This window comes from Coccinella septempunctata, chromosome 2 (assembly GCF_907165205.1).
Source record: "Coccinella septempunctata chromosome 2, icCocSept1.1, whole genome shotgun sequence".
NCBI lineage: Eukaryota > Metazoa > Arthropoda > Insecta > Coleoptera > Coccinellidae > Coccinella > Coccinella septempunctata.
The window spans coordinates 15,330,022-15,351,691 of record NC_058190.1 but is presented as its reverse complement, the minus strand read 5'-3'; the positions used below and the strand labels follow the sequence as shown (position 1 = coordinate 15,351,691).

Below are 21,670 nucleotides of genomic sequence, written 5' to 3'. Positions count from 1 at the left end.
CCACTGGACCAGTTCAAAAACTTTTCCCTTACGGAGAACTTCATCATAAGTCTTGGTCTCCTGGAAGGCCAAGGCTTGCTGTAAGGGCGGGATCAACCTCTGTCGGATAAGCCGGATCTGCTCCACCTCGGATGGTTTTGCATAGGTGAGTTTCTGGAATAAGTTCTGCATCCGGGTAACATATAGAAGCAACTTTTCTTCAGGGCCTTGTGTTCGCCTTTTTATTTCCTCCAACAGATTCTCCTCGTAGTTAACTGGCAGAAATGCTTCTTTCAGTTGGTTGCTAAAATCCTCCCAGTCCTCAAAAGTACCTCTCCTGGGGATGAACCAATCCCTCGCATCCTTTCGTAGTAACTCATACACTGATTCGAAAACTTGTTCCAGGGATACCCTACGAGATTCAGCCAGCCTCTCCACCTCTTCAAGAAATCCGGTTACACTACCAGTGCCATCAAAGGAGATGTTCCATTTGTGTACCGGAACAGTTGGTACTGTTGATCGAGACTCCGGTTCCGATCTGGCAGGTGTTGTGATAATTGGCCAGTCAGAATTTATCCACGGTGCAGGTAAGTGTGGAAAAGACACCCATCTACTTTGTGTCGGGCCCTCAGGTGTTGCTGTCCCACAGTCCTGCGACTGTGTGAGAGGTATCGCTGGTAATTGTTGCAGTAATGCTCTACATGTCTGCCTTGTCTCATTCATGACCTGTTCTAATGTTGGATTTCTTACAGGTGTACCGGTACGTGAGACATTAACCACTGCAGGAGGGTCGACACCATCTCCTAAGTCGATAAGTGATGTCTCAACCTTTGATATCCTCTCCGGTTGGATCGGTGACACCCCAGGTGAACTGGGCACTTCCTCATCCAAAAGAGACTTCTGACCTCGGTTGGATGTCTGCGGCTGTTCACGATCACTCCTCCTACGCAGCTCCTCCAGTGTCTCCGTGTTGTGTCTGCGGTGACAATAAAGTTCAGCCTGCCTTGAATGTGTATTAATCTGGTGTAAATTCGCGAAAATTCGTTAGCCGCATTATTATGATTGAAGTTCTGAAGGGATTCTACCAAATCGGTGAGTTTATTTTGACAGATCTCAATCTCGGAGGCGGGATTCAATGATGTTGGGGGTAGTAGAGGTTCATTAGACTGAAGCACTTGTCGTAACAGACTCCGTTTAGTCATCACAGTACCGGGTATCGATTGTCCCCTCAGTTGTAATTCGAATGTAAGTTCATCACTGAGTAAACGGTTCACATCCATGTTCGACATATTATATTCAACTAAGTCCGATTCAGAACGCACCAATATTTCACACTCGGTATGTCTTTCACAATCCGTTTAAGTTCTAAGTCCAACCCGGTAAGTTAATTGTTAACCAACCTATTCACCTAAGTTCGAAGTAGGTATCGGTGCAACCCAAACAAAAATTAAGTCCCGGTGTATCAGAAAAGAGTCTAAGTCCCGGCGCACCAAAAACAATCTAAGTCCCGATGTATAACAAAAAAAAATTTCAAAAAATTTTTAAAGTCCAACGTTACTCGAAAAAATTTCTATCAGTCCCACTAAAGTCCGAAAATATTCGAGAAATACCGCACACAATCGCAAGTCACTTCGTATAGTCCGAAAAATTTCCTGAAATTCGAATAGCACCAAAACGCACAGGTTGAATTCCAAACAGTCTTTCAAGTTCAATAGCCAGAAAATAAATCCCAATAATTGACTTTCAGTTTTCAGAAAAATCAGAAATAATCGGTAAGTTTCAACAGTACAGGTCAAAAGAAAATAGAAAACAGGTAGATAGGTTATCAACAGGTAATAGGTGATTCCCTATTGAACCGATAGGTAAATCACACCTATTAAATTTTACCAATTGCGACAATAAATTTTCAATTTTTCAAAGTCTGGAAATTCACTCACCTTCAATGTGAAATTAAAACAGTTCAATTCAATAAATCAGAAATATGCAATTGGAAATCGGAAATATTTTTCACTGATATAACGGCGTAATAACAGTTCAGTTTTCAACAACTCAATACAGTAATCGGCAAAAAGAATAATCACAAATTATTTTCAACGGGGTTCAACAGTGGAAAAATTTTCAAAATATAGTCCAATTCAATTCACAGTATAACAGTTCAATATGGAGTGGCAGGGAATAAAACACAGTTCAAGTTTATTTTTCACAGTTTTCCGTTCAAGGAATAGTTACTCACTGTTCTGAGGTTTTACTCACTGTTTCGGGAATTCACTCACTGTCCGGTTAATGTCTCTCACCTCAGTTGTTTCCTGGTAGATTCTGAACGGTCCCTGCTCGGGCGCCATTTTTTGTAATGGGGTTTTCCTCGGTGTACTCGAGCGCCAGCTATTCTTTAAGGGAGAATAGCAAACCTACCCTGGCAGCTACTAGCCGGAGACAGGGTTCCCTGGTGTCTAGGATGTTAGCGACGCACAATGATAGGCAGAATCAACGTATACAACTTTTATTGGTCGATTCGAAAAAAAAGGAACACAAATGGCACTACTACAAAATTTTTACAGTGACTCGAAATCGGTGAAATTTACAGGGGCAAGACGGACGGAATAACACGGGATCCGATCTCAGACGTTATACGGGGGTTAACGGACTTGTTCGCCAGCCAGAACCTGAGACGTACACTTGACGGACAGATATTGGACTTCAGCCAGGTTAGGGGACGAAAGACAGCACAGAAATACGACGGCTCACCCTTAGGCTCGTTCGGCACTCCCCGGGTATCCACACCAGCAGAATGCCTCCCTAACCGTAGGGGTGAACACAGGAACGAGGTAAAAAGACGGGAACTGAGGAAAGGGTGCGCCACCCCAAAGTGTCCTCGGTACCCCCCGGGTATCCACACCAGCAGGGTACTTTAACGACAATAGGGGTGGAACTAGATAAGACGGGAAATTTCGGGAAAGGGTGAGCCACCCCAAAGTGCCTTCGCCTACCCCCCGGGTATCCACACCAGCAGGGTACGTTAATGACAGTAGGGGTGGAACTCAGACTCGGGTATAAGAGGGATGTCGACGGAAAACTGAAGTTCCAAAAAAAAAACTAACGGAGTGTCGTCTTACCTCTGGGCTATATTCGGCCACTTACACTCACAACTCTAGAAATCACCCGAATGGTACACGGTAATTACTGAGAGAAAACAAAACTAAAAATTTATATTCTGAACGGCAAAAAATAAACCCAAAACTCAAAAGAAATCTTATACTAAAACTCAACGGCGGAAGGTAAGAGTGAAAATCGTAAGTCAATCAGTCAAGCGAAAATCGTAAGTGAAGTCGCCTGCGGGGGAACATCTGATTTTATACCCACAGGGGGGGTGCGGAAATCAGATGTGCCCGGCAGTCGAAATTCGGTAAATTTGCGTCGATGAAGACGTTTTAATTTCGACTTATCTGTGTTAGCAAACAAAAAAACACGGTTATCTTCCAATTCAGGATGTTTTATACGGTGCGACATCGTTTTTAGGAAATAAAAACGGTACGGTATGTTTACAATTCCGAACGATGTCGGAATCCTGAATTGGAAATTCGAAAAGATTTCTCGGAAAATTAATGCAAAACAAAATTATTTAAAAATGAAAACTAAAATAATGATTCTAAAATACAGGCCACTGTATCTCCCGAAAGTTGAACTCACCTACGATTAAGACATGCTGGCTACGTTGAGAAACAGAAATTAGTAAATCGAACAGAAGACGATCGCTAGGCGAGGGGTGAGATCGATAGACGCAACCAGTGACAGCTGAAAACCCTGCACAAGACATCTCCAGAAACAAGTTGTCAATGCTTGGAATATCATGTTTCACTTCTTCTATTTTGAAGGAATTGGAAATGGTCTGCTTCACCCATATACATACTCCGTCAGAGCCTACGTTTGAAGTGCTATCGCATCGATAAACAATATAACCAAGAATAGTTACCAAGTGATCAGGAATGTCTGAATGCAACCAGGTCTCAGTGTGGCACACCAAGTCTGGATTTTAGTCAATTGCAATGGCACAGAACTCTTGAAATTTATTTTTAATTGAACGTGCATTAGTATACAGCAGTGACCAATGTTTGAAATCTTTTAGTGTTTTTTTTTTATGATGTCAAAGATTTACCATCAATTACAGTAACATATTTTGTAGTCAGGTTTGGCTCACCACTGGTTTGTCTCCGCTTCAACTCCTCACGTGCATCCTGCAACAATTTTGCCTGCAGCGGCGTTATACCATCCGTAATGGAAACCTTACCTAACCTATCCGAAGTGCATAGAAGTTTTCTATTTCTAAGAATACCCCGAACAGTTGCAGTGTTTGAAAAACATGCAAGAATAGGTCTTGGACTCTGTCTACTCTTGAAGCCAACTCTCGAGCATGAAACGAGATAGCTTGAGCTATTGGGCGATATGTGATCAACTACATCCTTCACGACACTGGAAATATCCACTCCATCAGGTAACTCATGCAAATGACGGACCATCATAATCTCCATTATCTCGAATGAATCCGTTGAAGGAGCAGAAGGAAGCATCTCAAGCCGATCAGTCCGAGAGCCAAGGTTGAGGATGTCTTTTTTAGCAGAAGAAGTTTCCTCCGATAACAGATTTAAAGATGACTAAATACTACTCAGCTCCTCGGTATGCTTATTAGTAACTTCATCATGTCTTCGCATATCAGCAGAAATTTTATCCACCTTTGCATCAATCGCTGCGATATCGCTAACCGCCAAAGATATGGCCCCAGAAAGAGCATCAAGGTTGTTCATTATCAGTTTGAACTCACGCATTGTAATTGGGGCGCTATCATCCCCTAATGACCAGTACTAGGACGAAACGGTGTCCACGGATAAGATATCAGCCCTTCTTCCCCTTCTCGAAGAGGTGCAGTAAGAACAGGACCATTTAGTGCCGAGCTCCTCCATCGCCCTCTTATCATTGGACGTTAAATTAGCACAATGTAAATGAAATTGACTGGAGCATGAGGAACATGCAATAATTTCGCCGCATTTCGAAGTTGATTTGGAGCAACTCAAGCAGTTCGGCATTGTTGGCAAAATGAACTGAGTTATACAAATCCTATGATGTATGGACGCCTAAGAACGGAAATATGGAAGTTATTTCGAACAGTATGCAGAGATAAGATAACCGAGATTATGAACTGGGGGGTTTAAATAAACAGTGCCAATTAGGGAATCCAGACCACGTGACTTTCAACTGTCAATATGGCGCCTGGTTGGCAAACAGAGATTTGTGTTTTACTTAAATTTCTTTAAAAAATGTTGAATATATATAGATAATGTGTATACACTAAGGTCACGTTTTTATTCATTCAATATATAATTTAGAAAATGTATATTTTGCCTTGCATGAATTGAAATTCAATATTTATGTGTTTCATAAGTTCTGAGCATAACATCATAGGTATTTTTTCACCTAATTCTCTTCGCTGTTTTTTTTTACAAAACTTGTGTGGATCCTCTTCATTATGTAGAACCTTCTGTCAAGTAATCAAAATATTATTCTCTATAATTTCTTCATTGAATATTACCATTTTGATGCAAGTATCGTTCGATTTGATTAATGGAAATAAATCGTGCAAACTTGTTTGCACTATATTCATTAATTACTGAAGTACAATAAAATTTATATATCTTTGTATATGTTTTTAGTATAGTAAATAAATGCAGATCAACACAATTGAGTTTCTCTCAAATATTTTTATTATTCAAACATACGTCAATTTTACTAATGTGATCAACATTTGATTGATAGGACTCTGTACTGTTGTCGATGCATATTGATGACATGTCAGGTTCTATTTCTGGAAAAATAGCTGCTTTGATGAAGTTATGGTCGAACCCACAATAATACTCCCACAAAAATACATTATTGATATTGTCCATTAGTCACCGAGGAGTGTTTTCAATTTTCTTTTCTAAGTCTTCTATTTTTCTGGTGGCAAAGTTGAGCTGCTCAACTTGTGTACTTAACATGGTCATTGTCAAGTCTGTTTGTTTAGCACAGCCTCTCAATCTGCTTTGCCCTGCTTGCTTTGTATCACCCAGATCACTTCCTTCGTTAAACTAAAAAATGAATAGAAAATTTTACATATTTTTAGTAAGTTATACCGTTATAAAAAAGTATTCGCAAGAAATCACAGTATAATCAGTTTCACTTATAGGTATATGAATACAGACACATAGATATTCTTCTTAGGTACCTACCCGTTATGAAATGTCTGCTACATACTCCTTGGTTCCTAATAATTGATTCAGTTAGATCTTCTCTCTTGAGCTGCTAACCACATGTTACAGGCATTTTTCTTTCGGAATAAAACTTAGTTCTCACTATTCACTATATATTTCAAAAAAACTAAACGATATTTAACATCAATCAATGTCAAATATTCAGAAAAAGCTTCCAAAAGTTCCAAATATCAGTTTATTTTACCCGTTTCACGAAAAAAAAAACTTCACCTTGCAATATGAACAATTTCGAATTTGGAATTTTTCAGTTTCAATTTGATTCAAAAAAGAACCAAAACTTTAAAGCGCAAATCGAAACCAACTAGTCAGCTAAAGCATCACACACATATCACATATTGAAGGAGAAGGAAGGAGAAAATGAAAATTTCGTACGCGACAACCCCAGCACGATTATTGTTGTCTTTAAAGTGAGTGTACCACCAATTAATGAAGCAAATTATGCAACCTTTTCTCATGACATAGCTTCATGGCCGGTAGAAAACACGGATAAAATGATTGAATATCATATAATCAATAAACCCTGTAATATTGGTGATACTTCGAAAACAAAAACTGAATATATAATATACTGAGAGAAACAGGATTTATCGAACCCTTTTACAAGAAGCAGATTTTTACACAGTGAAAATCAATGTTTCGAAAGAAAGACGAGAATGGCTGTTTTTTTCTTTCAGAGACAACGAATGCTGTTTACTGTTAGATTTGCAAACTAGTTTCAAAAACCACAAAACTGGCAACTGGTTTCAGTGACTTGAGAAGTATGTTCAAATGAACCCATCTGCGATGTGTTCATTCAAAAGACGATGCATGACTTTCGGACGATTGACACAGAATTAATGAAACAGATGCAGAGAAAAATTATTGGCGTGAAATTCTAAAAAGGATTGTCGCTACTATGAAACCATTTTCTTTTTAGGTAATCGATTTTAGATGCCACAGGGAAGGAGAACAATCTAATAGGAAGGGAATTTTTTTATCCTGCATTGAATACTTATCTGAATTCGGTCCAACAGCCTATTACATACCTTGTGCCAGCCACTCTCTCAATTTAGTGGGGAACTCAGAAGTCGAATCATGTCGAGGTGCCATACATTATTTCTGTTTCGTTCAGAATTTATATGTTTATTTCTCTGCCTCAACAAGACGATGGAATATTCTGCAAAACAGCTTGACTGACAAAGCTATAAAACTGGTGAGAATAATTTTTTCGAAATTCTCACCTTTGAAAACACCTGTTTACAAATAATACAGCTTTGAATATAGGATACAAAAGTACATATTGAACTATTATATATCAAAGTTGATAATTCCATGCAATAAATTTTTTTTGAATCAATAGAATTTGTTAAATTTGCCCAATTTTTATCAGAAATCTATATGAACAAATATTCGATACACCATATATTTCGAATCGCAAGAAGTTGATTGTTGTTTTCAGTTTTCGCATCTTTCTATCAGTTCTAGTGAAAGTCTTGGAAGTACTCTGCAGAGTGTGAACTTCTTTCAGGTACACTCGAAAGAATATCTGAAAAAGGGGAAGTACTTGTAATCTAATTTCATAACAAACAATTAATTCAATATAATGAATAAATTATCTTATATATAAGATAAATGAGCCATCTCATGTGGTCCCTCCATGAAAGGAATGTTTCCTGCATACGAAAAAGATATGCATTCAATATACATATGATAAATGAGTAATGCATTCAGTATTCAGTTATGCATTGCAGATATCTAGGAAGACTTACCATCAGTATTCGATGTATCAGATTCAAACTGTTCGCCCTCCATCGCATGTGGTTCCTGTGGTGGCCCTTTCATGCATGGGATGCTTCCTGCATAGAGCAACTTACGTGGATGAAAAGCTTCAAATTGACTTGAAGTAAAATGTTCACTGCACATGGTGTAGCTTTTACTCAAGTCAATGTCTTGACGCCCAGAAAATTCTATCCAGTTCAGAGCACTGAAAATAAAAATCAATCAACATCCGAGTCATATGGTGCGAGTTTCAATACTTACGTTTCCATTTTCTTTGGTGAATTTAAAAAACCTATATTCGGAGAATCCCAAACAGCAGTTTCCACAGTTCTTTGCCATACAATATTTTCCGTACGACATTCCTGATAAGAATATCAACAAGTGTTACGATCTGAATTCAACTAGCCAATTTGACATCGCCAAGGCCTCAGATCGAGTACGCCCCATCGAAGACAAGCAGATGCTGACCATGGTTTAGGTCTCATTTGACCTCATCAGAGCAACATAGCTTTTTTCTCCGATGGAGAACGATGGAATTATTATTGTCATCAAACCAAGAACTTCGATGGAAGAATTAAGATCTTCGTTCACTAAGTGAACTCAGCTCAGAAAACTCAAGATACAGGCTGTTTAGTCCACTTCCTGCTTTTCCAACTTCCCTCAGCCCTAATAGTACACAACGTCCATGGGACGTACAATTCAGGTCCATTTAACGTCGGAACGTCCATGGACTTGATTTGTATGTCCTTTGGACGTCCGTTTCCGGACAGTTTTAGGACGTCCAAGATGGATATCCATTGTTAGTCCAATTTATGTACAATGTCCGTATCGGATATCCATTGGATGACCGTGAAGGACATAATACGGACTATATGACATATGACCGTATCATATAGGTCCAAAATAGTCCCTGACCGACTCAATACAGGCAATGTCAAAAATATGTCCTTACTGGATATCCATTAGGTGTCCGTGATGAACATAGTACGGACCATATAACTTATACATATATATTACATGGTCCGTATAACGTCCATCACGTACACCTAGTGGATATCCGGTAGGGACATCTTTTGAATGTCCTCACCGGATATTCACTAGGAGTCCGTAATGGACGTAATATGGACCAAATAACATGTATATATTACATGGTCCGTATAACGTCCATGACGGACACCTATTGGATATCCGGTAGGGTTATCTTTTGAATGTCCATACTGGATATTCACTAGGAGTCCGTAAGGGACGTAATGTATAAGTTACATGGTCCGTATAACGTCCATCACGGACACCTAGTGGATATCCGGTAGGGACATCTTTTGAATGTCCATAACGGATATTCACTAGGAGTCCGTAATGGACTTAATATGGACCAAATTACATATACACATTACATGGTCCGTATAACGTCCATCATGGATACCTAGTGGATATCCGGTAGGGACATCTTTTGAATGCCCATACCGGATATTCACTAGGAGTCCGTAATATGGACCAAATAATACATACATGTAGATCAATGAACACCAAAATTTAATATTATTTTTCACTAAACTCATTTTTCCGCTTTGTAGTATATGAATATCTTATGAATATTATATTATGTATAACGTTATGATGAACGAAGACTAAATATTTGAGTAATTACTATTATAAAATAATCTATGTTTGAGTTTTAAGACTTTAGTTTTTATTATATGGTATTTCTGTATTAATCGACTACTATTCCATAAATCAGTTAACAATATAATGAATATGTTCCTACAAGTAAGTATATCGTATAGTCTCGGTAGCTAGGACGGTTGCAGCGAAGACTCAGTAATGCGATGTCCACACGTACTCGCGAGTTCGAATCCGGACCAAGTGTAAAAACTTTCTAGTAAGTATGGATGGAAATGAGAACAACACAGAAAATACCATCTGCGTCTGAGTGTAAGACATTGGGTTCTAGGACATTAAAATTCTAAAAGATAGGATAGCCAACGTCGTGGTAAATTTTTGTACCGTTGAGATAGCTAATGATGGTCCCAACGGGATATCCATTGGACGTCCACGTTGGACGTCCGAATTCGGTTCAAAGTTGTGACATTTGTACGTCCCTCGGATGTCCATAGAACGTCCATTGTACCAGACATGGACTTCCCATAGATGTCCGTAATGTCCGAAGAGGACGTCCTATGGATGTCCATAGGACTACTTTGTGCTATTAGGGAGTTGCCTTTCCTTGACGCAGTCAAATAATATCACATTCAACGAGGATGAAGGAAGGACCTCCGTTTAACTCTGTCAAAGTCTTGCGGAGGCAGGGTCCGTTACAACCGTAATTAAGACTTCATAACTAACTGACCCCTTCACTGTTTTTAATATACAGTTGCTCGATGGTGAGTCCTTTCGTATGGAATGAACGTACTTAGATAAGTAAATCATATATTAAAACTTGATTATTATAATACTAAAATGAAAATTTTATTGAAATCAAAAAATAAATATTACATGCAATCAATGGAGTCTGACAAAAATATGGAGCTGAAGATCTCATTATTTCTACATTTCTAGCTTTTTTTTCCACCTCGAAGGATTTCGAACTTTCCAAACTGCAACCGAATATTCCACACTTACCGAGTTTTCCATTTTTCAAGCAATAATCTCCTAATCTTGACTTCTTGAATGCTAAAGTGATGCAATCTATACTGTGACAAAACTTCTCGAACTCAGTAGCATTGGGCAAAGTTCTGACAGCGTTGAATATTTCCAACTGTTTGATGGTTATGAGACCAAGTTCAAGTTTTCTTCGGGTCAAATTTCGCGATGATATGCAAGAACCTTCCGAATTCACTAAACAGCAAATATGACAAGAGTCTTGTATCAATGATGGTGGACAGTCGCATTCTTCAGCGTCAATTCTTACACATTCTTCACTCTGACACTCTTCGCCTAAGCATCTTCCTCCGATACCACATTCACAATTTCCATCGTCACAAGGACATGTTCTATTAATCAGCTGGCAGTCCTGCGGATATAACTGATTGAATAAATGCAATAACATAATATATATCATTATTATACATGTTATAAATTATTAGTGGTAGGGGAAATACGTACAAAATGATATAAAGGGTGTTTCAAATTACGCTGTTTTTTATTTGATAAATAAAACACATAATTTGCAATCGTTTTCAAAAACTTTTTATTGGTAATTGAAGTATCAGTTAAGACATTTATGTACGAAAAATAATATCTGCCAAATGGCCTCCTCTTGCAGCTCTACAGACGTCTACCCTGTTGTTTAAATTTTCAATGAAATTTTGACATAATTAAGACTCTAACTCACTTATGACACGAATTATTTCATTCTTTAGTTCAGGAATCGATTGTGGATTATTCTTATAGACCTAGCTTCTCACATAACCTCCAAAGAAAAAAGTCCAACGGTGTCAAATCACATGATCTTGGTTGCCAATTGACATCAGCGGTTCTGGAGATTATTCGTCCAGGAAATTATTGTTTCAACAAATCGATTGTATCATTTGTAAAGTGAGGTGTTGAAACCAAATGTCCTCTTTATCAATATTCTGGCTACAAAAATTCTATTATCACCGAACCGGTCTCTTGAAATTTGTTTATAATAATTCGACCAAAAAGGCTTTCAGATGGACGATAATGTAAACCATAAAATTCACGTTATTTTCTGAAAACACTTTTCACAGAACGCTGATTTTCATGAAATAATTTAACAATTTGAATGCGTTGTTGTATCGTGTACGAAGCCATTTTTATAAATGTCGTACATCGTACTTTTTAAATCTCAAAATACCCAGACGAATTCGGTGCGCCTTCTATATTTTTTTAATTCTTAAAAAAACCGCGCAATTTGAAACACCCTTTATATGGAAAAAATGGTATAGTCGGCTTTTATCAAAATTGGCTTGCTTTAGCGACTTCCCAACAAATGTACCATATGAAGGCAGCCATATTTACAATACTGTGAAATGTTGAGCGCCATTGCCACAGTCGCGCCGCAGTAATCAGTTCGAACGTGTTTCGTGGCCACAAAAATTCATTTTATAGTGATTTTCTCCTGTTATTTCTTAATCTTTATTAATTATTAATTAAACTTTTGAATATAATATGACCGAGATGAAAGTTTTGAAACAAATAAGGAAAAAAGCCTCAGAAAATGACTTAATAATAAGAAAAGCTGACAAAGGCAATATTGTAACGATTTTGAATAAGAATGATTATTTTGAAATCAGAAGCTTTGTTGAACACCCATAATTTTAAGCAATTGAAATCTGACCCCACATCAAAATTTCAGGGTACAGTCAAGAAGAATATCAAAAGTTGTCCTAATGTATTATCTGAGGTAGATACTTCTCTGACTGTTATGAACCCAACAAAACCTTTATCATATTGCTCTTCCGAAAATACACAAATAAGGTTGTCCGATGAGACCCATTGTTTCATACACCAAAGCACCAGGACCAGCTTCAAAACTATGTAAGCATCTTAATTCAGTATTACCTAGTACGATACAACATAATCCAATATATTCCATCAAAAATAATATTCATTTAACCAATGAACTGAAAACACTCGAAATACCTATGCATGCAAAATTGATCTCATTCGATGTAATAAATTTATTTCTATCTATACTTGAGTAGGTATATATTGAACAAACAACTGGACGACAATCTTTCAGTCACGTTCGAATGAAGGAAGGGACAATGAGATTTTTTAAAATATGTCTAGGGAAAAGCTATTTTAAGTTCAATGAGAGAATCTATCAATAATTTGATGGTTTCCAAATGGGTTTCTCTTCGTCACCTTTTTTCAGTGAAGTTGTCATGACAGTGACCTGTTCCGATATTGCTGGTTTTACTGGCCCGCAATTGAATAACAATAGAACTCGAACGACTGCCAATAGGCATCATCTCTGAAATACTGACAGTACTGTTCAGGAATATCTGAACAGACGGCAGGTCTTGAGAAGAAAATATTTTCACTTTTGAATGTTAATTTGACCAACTACGTACTGTATTGGAAGCGATATGTGGATGATATTTTTTGTGTGTCCTGGCTAGACAGCAGAACCTCAGTCGTTTTTAGAATTAATAAACTTCTTTTATAATTCCATTCAGTTCGCTTTGGAAATTGAGGATAAAATGAATGTTTGAATTTCCTGGATAATCAAGTAAAAAAAATAGATGGACACCTTGAATTCGACATATACAGAAAGCCCACTTTCTCTGATATTCTAATTCACAACAGTAGCTCTCACCCGTATAGGATCAAAATGTCAGCATTTCATGCCCTAGTGCATAGAATGATTTCAATCCCACTGTCAGCAATTTTGAAAAAGAAGTACGAACCTTGAAATTATTAGCCAAAAACAATGGCTATAATCCTGATATAATAGATAAACTTAAACTTATATTAAAAAACAACAGAATAGATTGTTAACTTCCATATTTTCACCTTAAATTAATGGTCAAAAGAAGTTTTTATACGTCAATTATATTCCATCCGTCAGTGATAAACTTTGTATAGTCCATAAGTCCATTCAAGAATGATTGACATCTCGGGTGGCTATGGAAAATCGAATTTAAGTTGGTAATAGCCCATAAGTTGAGATTTTGTGTTGCGGAATTCATATTCGTATTGTAAATAAACATTGATCCATAGACCTATTATGCGTATGGTCCATATATACACATTTGGTAACAGAAAATTACCAGAGCGGTTACTCTGGTGACAGATATTGAACCAAATTGTCAGGAATTCGACATATACGGACCACCCACTTACTAACCAGAAGAAACCAAAGTATATATACGGACCACAGCCTATATGTGAGTCTATGAACTTACCGACGGTTATTTAAATTTAATCTTAATTTAATCGTATAAATTGTAAACATAATTGTGTCAATTTTGAAGGCTGATTAATATGCTGCAAATCTGGATATTTCTTATTTTCATATTTTTCTAGGTTATATTAATATATTCCAGTTCTGTGATTGAAAGTACAGAAATTTTCAAAGATCTTTTGATTCTTTTGTGACCAGATATTAAGCTGCGCCTGGACTTTCAAGACCTACTAGGATGTCAATCATTCTTGAAGGGACTATAAAATAATTAGACAAAATGATATTGATATTCTGTATGCAAAAAAGAAAAATTTAGAATCAATGTTTCCTAGTGGTAAAGACCGGCTGAATGATTCACAGTTGAGTGGTGTTTATAAGTTGTTCTGTGATGAATGTCCTGCATTTTATATGGGTCAGACTGGTCGATCTCTCGGAATTAGAATTGAAGAACATAATAGATCGATTCTTCAAAATAAATCAACAACTGGATTCTCCATTCACTGTATGACTTCAAACTATTTTATGGATTTTAACAAAACAAAAATTTCACACAAAGGTGAGAAAGGTAAACGCTTAGACCTTCTAGAGATTTTAGAAATATCGTCAGCCCAAAAACAAACTCTTCCACCTGTTTTAAATTCTGTCACTTGATAATGTACTTATTGTCCAACCTTATGTATTTTATTCAGTTTTGATAATGGGATGGAACCTGAAACATATATGTCAACCAAATTTTACTTAAAACCTGTTCAACTAGTCAAGTGTTTAATTTCCTCTGTTAGTATAGAAAAAATGTTTCACCAAGTGATAAAAGTGAGGAATCAATTTCGATTTCTTATTTTTTTGGAATTATTGCTATTTAAATCGATAAACTATGGAAGTATCCAGTGATTTCAGTTGATTTCATTTCAATTATTGGTTGTTTGAGAAAATTATGATTTTTTATTGTTTTTTGTCAACATTTGGACAAAATGACATTAATATACAATGGACAAAATGGCATAGCATGTCATTTTGTCTGTTCATTTTATTTAGATGATATTCCGTGAAACTTCGAAAGAAAATCTAACCGGCAGTCTTGGAGACAAGAATCTATGATAGGCTATTGAAGCATGGCAGCAGAAAAAAGGGGAGCATCTGGTATTCCTCAGGCGAGGCTTAGGAGACATGCTTTAAATATAAACAAAACCTTGGAATGTAACATTAAAGATTTAGGAATATTCAAAAACAAATTTTCAACTCAAATTGAACAGAAGTTAGCGGAACAGGAGTTTTTAGAAACGCGAGCCATTTACAAATTGAGTGTTTGATTAATGAGGCGTGTGGAAAAGCTGCAACTGTTCAGAATGCAAGTAATGGCTTCAAAAAGACTGGCTCATCTGGCCCATCAATCCTGATATTTTTCCAGACTACATGTTTGAACCTGCCTAAACCACAAATATTCCGTTGAATCCGGAGGATATTGCAGACATTCCACCTGAACTTATTCCCAGCTCACATTTGCCATCAACTGAATATCTCAACACTTCTTCAATCCAAAAAGATGCGAGTAAAACTGTTGAATCTATTTTACATCTAATAGCAACGAATAACGATAAAGTAAATTCCTCACAAAACACAACCACCACCAATGCTGATAGCGGAGTTATGTGCTTTCTGAAGTGTTGAACCTGAATATAGAAACAAGTGTAGAGGATTCTAATGTAGTTGAGGTAGCTGGAGCATCTTATGATGAAGGTATGAGACATGGTGCCAATCACTGATATATCCAGTTGCTACTATTTCGCCAGCCCCAGAGAGCCAGTTCATTCGAGGCCAAGGAAAAAGATAATCGGAACCAGGCAAGGATGATTGGCTTTTAACTTCTACTCCGAATATTTATTTATTTATTTTACATTGAATTACAAACAGGCATACGTCCAAGATAGTATTCACATATTAACAATTATTTCAAACGGAAAAAACTTCCACCTTATTCAAACAAACTAAAGCAAAATCTTCCAAAATCTGAAATATGCACACAAGAAAATACAATATCACGATGTATTGCAACCATCCCATCACAAAGAATATAAACTATTATTTAATACCAACAACGATCAAAAGACTGAGGCAAAGTTTTCTTTGTTCTTTTCAATCTAACCAGTGAATTATAAAATAAATCTACGCTGTAACAGAGAGCATTACATGAGGTCATCATTCTATGAATTGGCGAGTTTTGTGCCGAGTTTGTGTTCCTAAAGCAGCCATAAAACATACCAAAAGAGCGCGAACTAACATTTGGAACTCTAAAAGAAATAAACTGTAACATCCCAGGAACCAAAAACTGTCCCCTTATAATTTTACTTATGAATAAAATATCCGTTAAACGCCGACGGTTGAATAAACTAAGGATGTTAAATTTATATCGAGAAGCCGTGTAGTCGTGGCCATAAAAATATAGATAAATCACTCTAGTGCCATCTGTTGGGATGGTACACTAAACATAATTCTAAAATTGATGGTTAGGTGTGGCTGCATTCGAAACAAGCGGATCATAATCACTCGTGAATGATCGTGATAAATTACCGAGTCTCAATGGTCAATATTCGGCACGACTAATGCCTGTTCTCCCTAATTTTTCAGGCTTAGTTGAGCAAATATTGAATTTTGAGGTGGCCTAATTCTAATTACCAATTCCAATTGAATATTGGCGGCAATGCCGCAGAAAATAATCGAAAAATCACGTTATGACAAGAAACATGGAAAAATATTCATTTCGAGTTTAATGTGAAATAGTGGCAATAAAAAGGATTCGATTTAATATCATCGAGTGAAGAGGCAGAGATACTAGAAAATACGAGGACTGAAAATCGTAGAATATTCGTATTAGCTCTCATTTTCCATTGAAAATCATTTCGCAATCAACAGCTAATGCGAATCATCCTCTGATTTTCCTTTGGAAATTTTTCAGGATTACTAGGAGAAAACTTGAAATGTGCACTACAGAATCCTTTCCAATTTAATTTTTTTTTCAAATTGATACCTATACCGTGAAAACAGATGGCGCTGAAGCTTGTTTTTCGAGTGGGCTATCTATTCTCTTTTAATTTAATCCATGGTCATGGTTACCAATCCTAAAATTGTTTTTGAATGCCAAATATCGCAAGAATCTATTTTGTACTCTCTCTAAGCGCCTCACATAATAGTTGTATCGTATAGGTTCCACACAGTAGAGGCAAAGTTCAACCTACTGTGGACAAAAGAATAAGATAGCGACAGTAAAGTCCTGTTCTCCCTGAACTCCATACTATTTGGAAGAATGAAACCCAGCATTCTATTGGAAGCATTAATGACTTTTTCAATATGATGATCAAATAAGAGTTTTGAATCGAGAGTTATGCCTAGATCAGATACACAATCTACAGATTAAATTACTTCATCACCTATTGTATAACTGAAATCTAAAATGCGAGCATTTCTTGTGAATGATATCTTACAGCGTTTATCAAAATTCAGAAAGAGAGAACTCTCGTCGCAATACTTTTGAAGCCTGATGTAGTCTTGCTGCAATTCAGAGCAATCATATGTTTCCACTGTTTTGAAAAATTTTAAGTCATCTGCGTTCAGAAGAAGCTATTAATAAAGAAAAATTTTTCAATATTATTTATATAAATAATAAAAAGCAGAAAACCCAAATGAGACCTCTGCGGTACACCTGATTGAGTTCTTGAACAACTTCGACCTACAACCATTAATGGAAACATACGATTCTACCCACCTCAGAAGACTGCCGTATTTTATCGTCTTGCAGAGGTGGGTGTTTACCCACCTCTGCAAGACGATAAAATACTAACGAGTGGGCTATCTTATCAAATGCCTTACGGAAATCGTTGTAAACAGAGTCAACCTGCACGCGTGAGTCAAAACCTTCCTGTACATTCTCTAAAAAACAGACGAGATTCGTTTCTATATTTCTACCACTGATAAATCCATGTTGCTCCTCGATTATCAAATTTTTCACCTGATGGAAAATATAGTTATAAATAATTGACTCGAACAATTTTGCAAAAGATGACAAAATACTGATAGTGCGGTAGTTCTCTATTTAGTGTTTTTGGCCATTCTTGAATATGGGAGTCACGCTCGAAACCTTCCATGTGCTCGGGAAAACAGACTTATTCAGTGATTTATTAAATATGATTTGTAGCGGCAAAGCAAGAGTCTCAGCGCATTCTCTAATGATAATGGGGGGGTTACCATCCGGATAAGGAACCTTAGTTGCAATAATCGATTTCCATGCTGTAACGGTTGGGTTCTCTCACAGGGGTGGTTTGAAGAAGACTCTGATTCCTTGTTGTATTATCTTTATTTTATTGAATGGTTTCGAAAAACGTGAGGTTGAATTATGTGAATTAAATCTGTAAAGTATACAAAAATCTAATACCCTATGACGTCAATCAATGGTGAATCATTTACCTGCAACCAGGATAATATTCTCTTATTATAAACAATAATTAATAAACAACAGTGCGAAACTAAACCGGAACATGTGTGAAAGATCCCATAATATCAATAGATATAATTCGGAACATCGGTTAAGAACCCGAACCCGCTCTTACTTTATTTCGGATATCTCGCTATTTTAACAGATGGCAGACCTAACTTGCGGCTATTTTTTCACAGGCAGCCATACATCATCCTATTCGAAAGCTTTAATTTGATATCAAAAACATCCGTGTACGTCATGAACGTAGAAATACATCGAAATGTTACCTGCTTACACCTGGCTGCGAGGTAGTTGCGGCCGAGTGTGCAACGGCAGCTATGGATTTTAGTATTCTTTATATGCATTGTTATGATGTGGATGATATTTTATTTCAAAACGGAGTGAACGAAATTTCTCTTGGAATATTGATTAACATTAATTTAATTAAAATGACTTGCGGCTACTTTTGACAGGCTGCGGTTTTATCAGTGTATTCTCTTATCCATAAACGTATGTGGAAATGTGTGTTTATCTCTGTACGTAATGAACGTAGTAATTCTGCAGTGGGATCTTAGACTATAAGAAATATTCCTGCTACTAACAACACTCTATCATCAGAAAAGATATTGAGACTATCGAGGCACCCTAAAACTGCTTAGATCGATGATAGCTCAGGAAGCGGAGATTCCTTATGCAAGACATAAGACAAGGATAGCGATCGCACTCGCATTTATTGCAATGATTTTCTTTTCTTTTCCCTTTCGTAGCCCGGTGAGGTTTGGTTACGATGTAGGATTTGTTCTCTTTTGGGCTCATGCTACATGCGCTGATTTCCCAAAGTCTACTAAACGATATATGTACAGGGTGGGCAAAATTGGTGATACCTAAATTACAACTTTTTCAGCCCAATGAGATAGAGGAAAATGCATGTCACATTACGGTCGTCTTTTTTCGAGAAACTAACAATGCCATCAACTGCATTACTCTATCTTCTTTTGTTTTCGAGTTATACGTCAAAATTTCAACTTCGGTCATTATCTCCGTTTCTGTTCAAGCTAGGATCCAGTGGCGTACTATAATTTTTTCCAACAGTTATATTTGCTGAGCTATAACATAAAGATCTATTTTTTTTTATGAAAACAGTAGTTTAAAATAACTTAGAAAGACTGAGGGTGATGTTATAATATATTTCTGAAACGGTAAAAAAATGTCGATTTTTTTAAGTCATTTTAAACTACTGTTTTTATAAGAAAAAACACAACTTTATGTTTTAGCTCAGCAAATAAACCTGTAGGAAAAAATCATAGTACGCCACTGGATTGCTATCAAATAGGTGTCTGTATAATGTCTTCATTTCAACATCCTAGCACAAACAGAAACGGAGATAATGACCAAAGTTGAAATCGCCCAAATTTAAATTTTGGCCCATAACTCAAAAACAAAAGAAGATAAAGGAATGCAGTTGATGGCATTATTAGTTTCTCGAAAAAAGACGACATTAATGGTACATTCATTTCTCTCTATCTCGTTGGGTTAAAAAGTTGTAGTTCAAGTACCTATCACCAATTTTGCCCACCCTGTACTTAAATTGTGTATTGTGTATTAATAATACTAGGTATTTCCGTACTATATATGGACAACATGGTTTTTGTGATCGTTTGCATTTTTTCTCGATATATATTTTTTTATAGTTACTACTTAATCAAAAGAATTTGTTACTGACAGTCAATGAACCTGAAATGAGTAAAAAACAATGAGACTGATTGAAATTTCGTTAAATAAATAAATATGATGACAAAACAAAACAACATGTCATTTTGTACGTACTTCCCCTATATAAAAAAAGAACACAAATTCTTGATGGAACTGGTGGAAAATAAGGGGCTACATTTCTATAACCATCATTTATTCTTAGTCAACGTTTCGAACCATGACTGATCCTTCTTTAGGAGTCTAAAATTCATTCAATTCAAAAACTGAAGTCAAAAAAAATTACAGAATGGAGCAATCTGGGTTACCGAATATTTCAGGTTGAAAGATGAAACAACGTAGTCAATATTGATGAAGAATCCAAAAAATATCAACTGCGCCAGTCAGTTACAATCTGAAACTCTCAAAATACAACAATTCATCAAACACCAATCCAACTTTCGAAAAATAAAATTCAGTTATATATTTATATCTCACACATCCAAAATCTTAAACTCAATTGACAACGACATTGACAATCCAAAAATCGACCAGTGATATCGACAACTCTTCTTCTTCATCAAAACACTCTGTCATATTGATATAGAAGTAGAAAACTGTAGATGTTTTTATGTTTTAAATATATTTTCTTGCATTCATTGTTTCTTTAGTTATCTCAATATAAAACATTCACAGGAACGATCGATCAGTTTTTTTTCAAATTCCAGTATTCCTGTTGAATACCAATCAATAGCGTGGTCTGTCTTATGAAAATGCTCTGCCAAGACACAAACCTTTTTAAGGTTTATAAATATCACCCTTATGTTGTGATGTTTGCCATATGTACCTCAAGTCATATCCTGCACATAAAATATTGTATACCATTTCAGTCACCTTTGTCCTCCCAATCTTTTTCTTCACTCTTGGGAAAAACTCCCCAATGTTGAATTGGTTTCTTATCGCCACTTTCATCCTAGTGTCTCTTAACACGTTCACTATTATCTGTGTAACATCAGGTACCAGCAGTAGAGATGCCTACAAAATCAGTTCTGCTTCACCTCCAGATCTGTCATCCAGCACAACAGGTCCACCATCATCCACACCTCCAACCTCTGTCCGATGATCCCTTTCATTAAAAAGTAATCTACTAAGTAGAGTTTTCGGGTACCCATTGTTTTGTGAAATTTCATGGAAGAGTCTCAGATTTTTCCTCCAAAACATTGGATGGGAAATATTCTTGATTCTGTGTTACATTCCTAGGATCATATTCACCTTTTGTTTCATTGGATGGTTTGAACAATAATGGATATATCTGCCCGAATCACCTTTTCTATACTAGTCCACCAGTAATCTATTATCATCCGTTTATATGACCTTCGTGTCCAAGAAGGAGATAGCATTTTCAGATTCGTGCTCTAACTTAAACTTCATAACATTATAACTGTTGAATTTTTCCAATATAAAACTAGTCTGATCTTCAGGTATAGCAGACAATATATCATCAACGTATTTTCTGAGAATTGGAATTTCAAGAGTATCAAGTATCTTGTCCAGTAAAAAATCCATTCCATACTTTGCTAATATCATTGAGTATTAAACCCACCTAGA

The 21,670-nt window shown here is 36.5% G+C and overlaps 1 protein-coding gene and 1 long non-coding RNA gene across 3 annotated transcripts in view; both read right to left on the bottom strand.

Annotated features, from left to right (window-relative positions):
• Positions 1-5,672: 5,672 nt before the first annotated feature.
• Positions 5,673-6,318, bottom strand: LOC123308011. Of its 2 annotated transcripts, none has more exons than XR_006537036.1 (2): positions 6,237-6,318; positions 5,673-6,095 (listed from the first exon to the last, which is right to left on the bottom strand). It is a non-coding gene; the product is annotated as an uncharacterized LOC123308011 (long non-coding RNA). The 2 variants fall into 2 exon arrangements; XR_006537035.1 differs by having other exon boundaries at positions 6,262-6,317.
• A 4,168-nt stretch (positions 6,319-10,486) lies between these two features.
• LOC123308802 (disintegrin and metalloproteinase domain-containing protein 10-like) overlaps positions 10,487-21,670 on the bottom strand; it is a 145,062-nt gene continuing 133,878 nt past the window's right edge. The window contains exon 5 of the mRNA XM_044891654.1: positions 10,487-11,046. Within this exon, the coding sequence (XP_044747589.1) occupies positions 10,489-11,046 (558 nt within the window). The 3' untranslated portion in view covers positions 10,487-10,488. The remainder of the gene's footprint in view (positions 11,047-21,670) is intronic.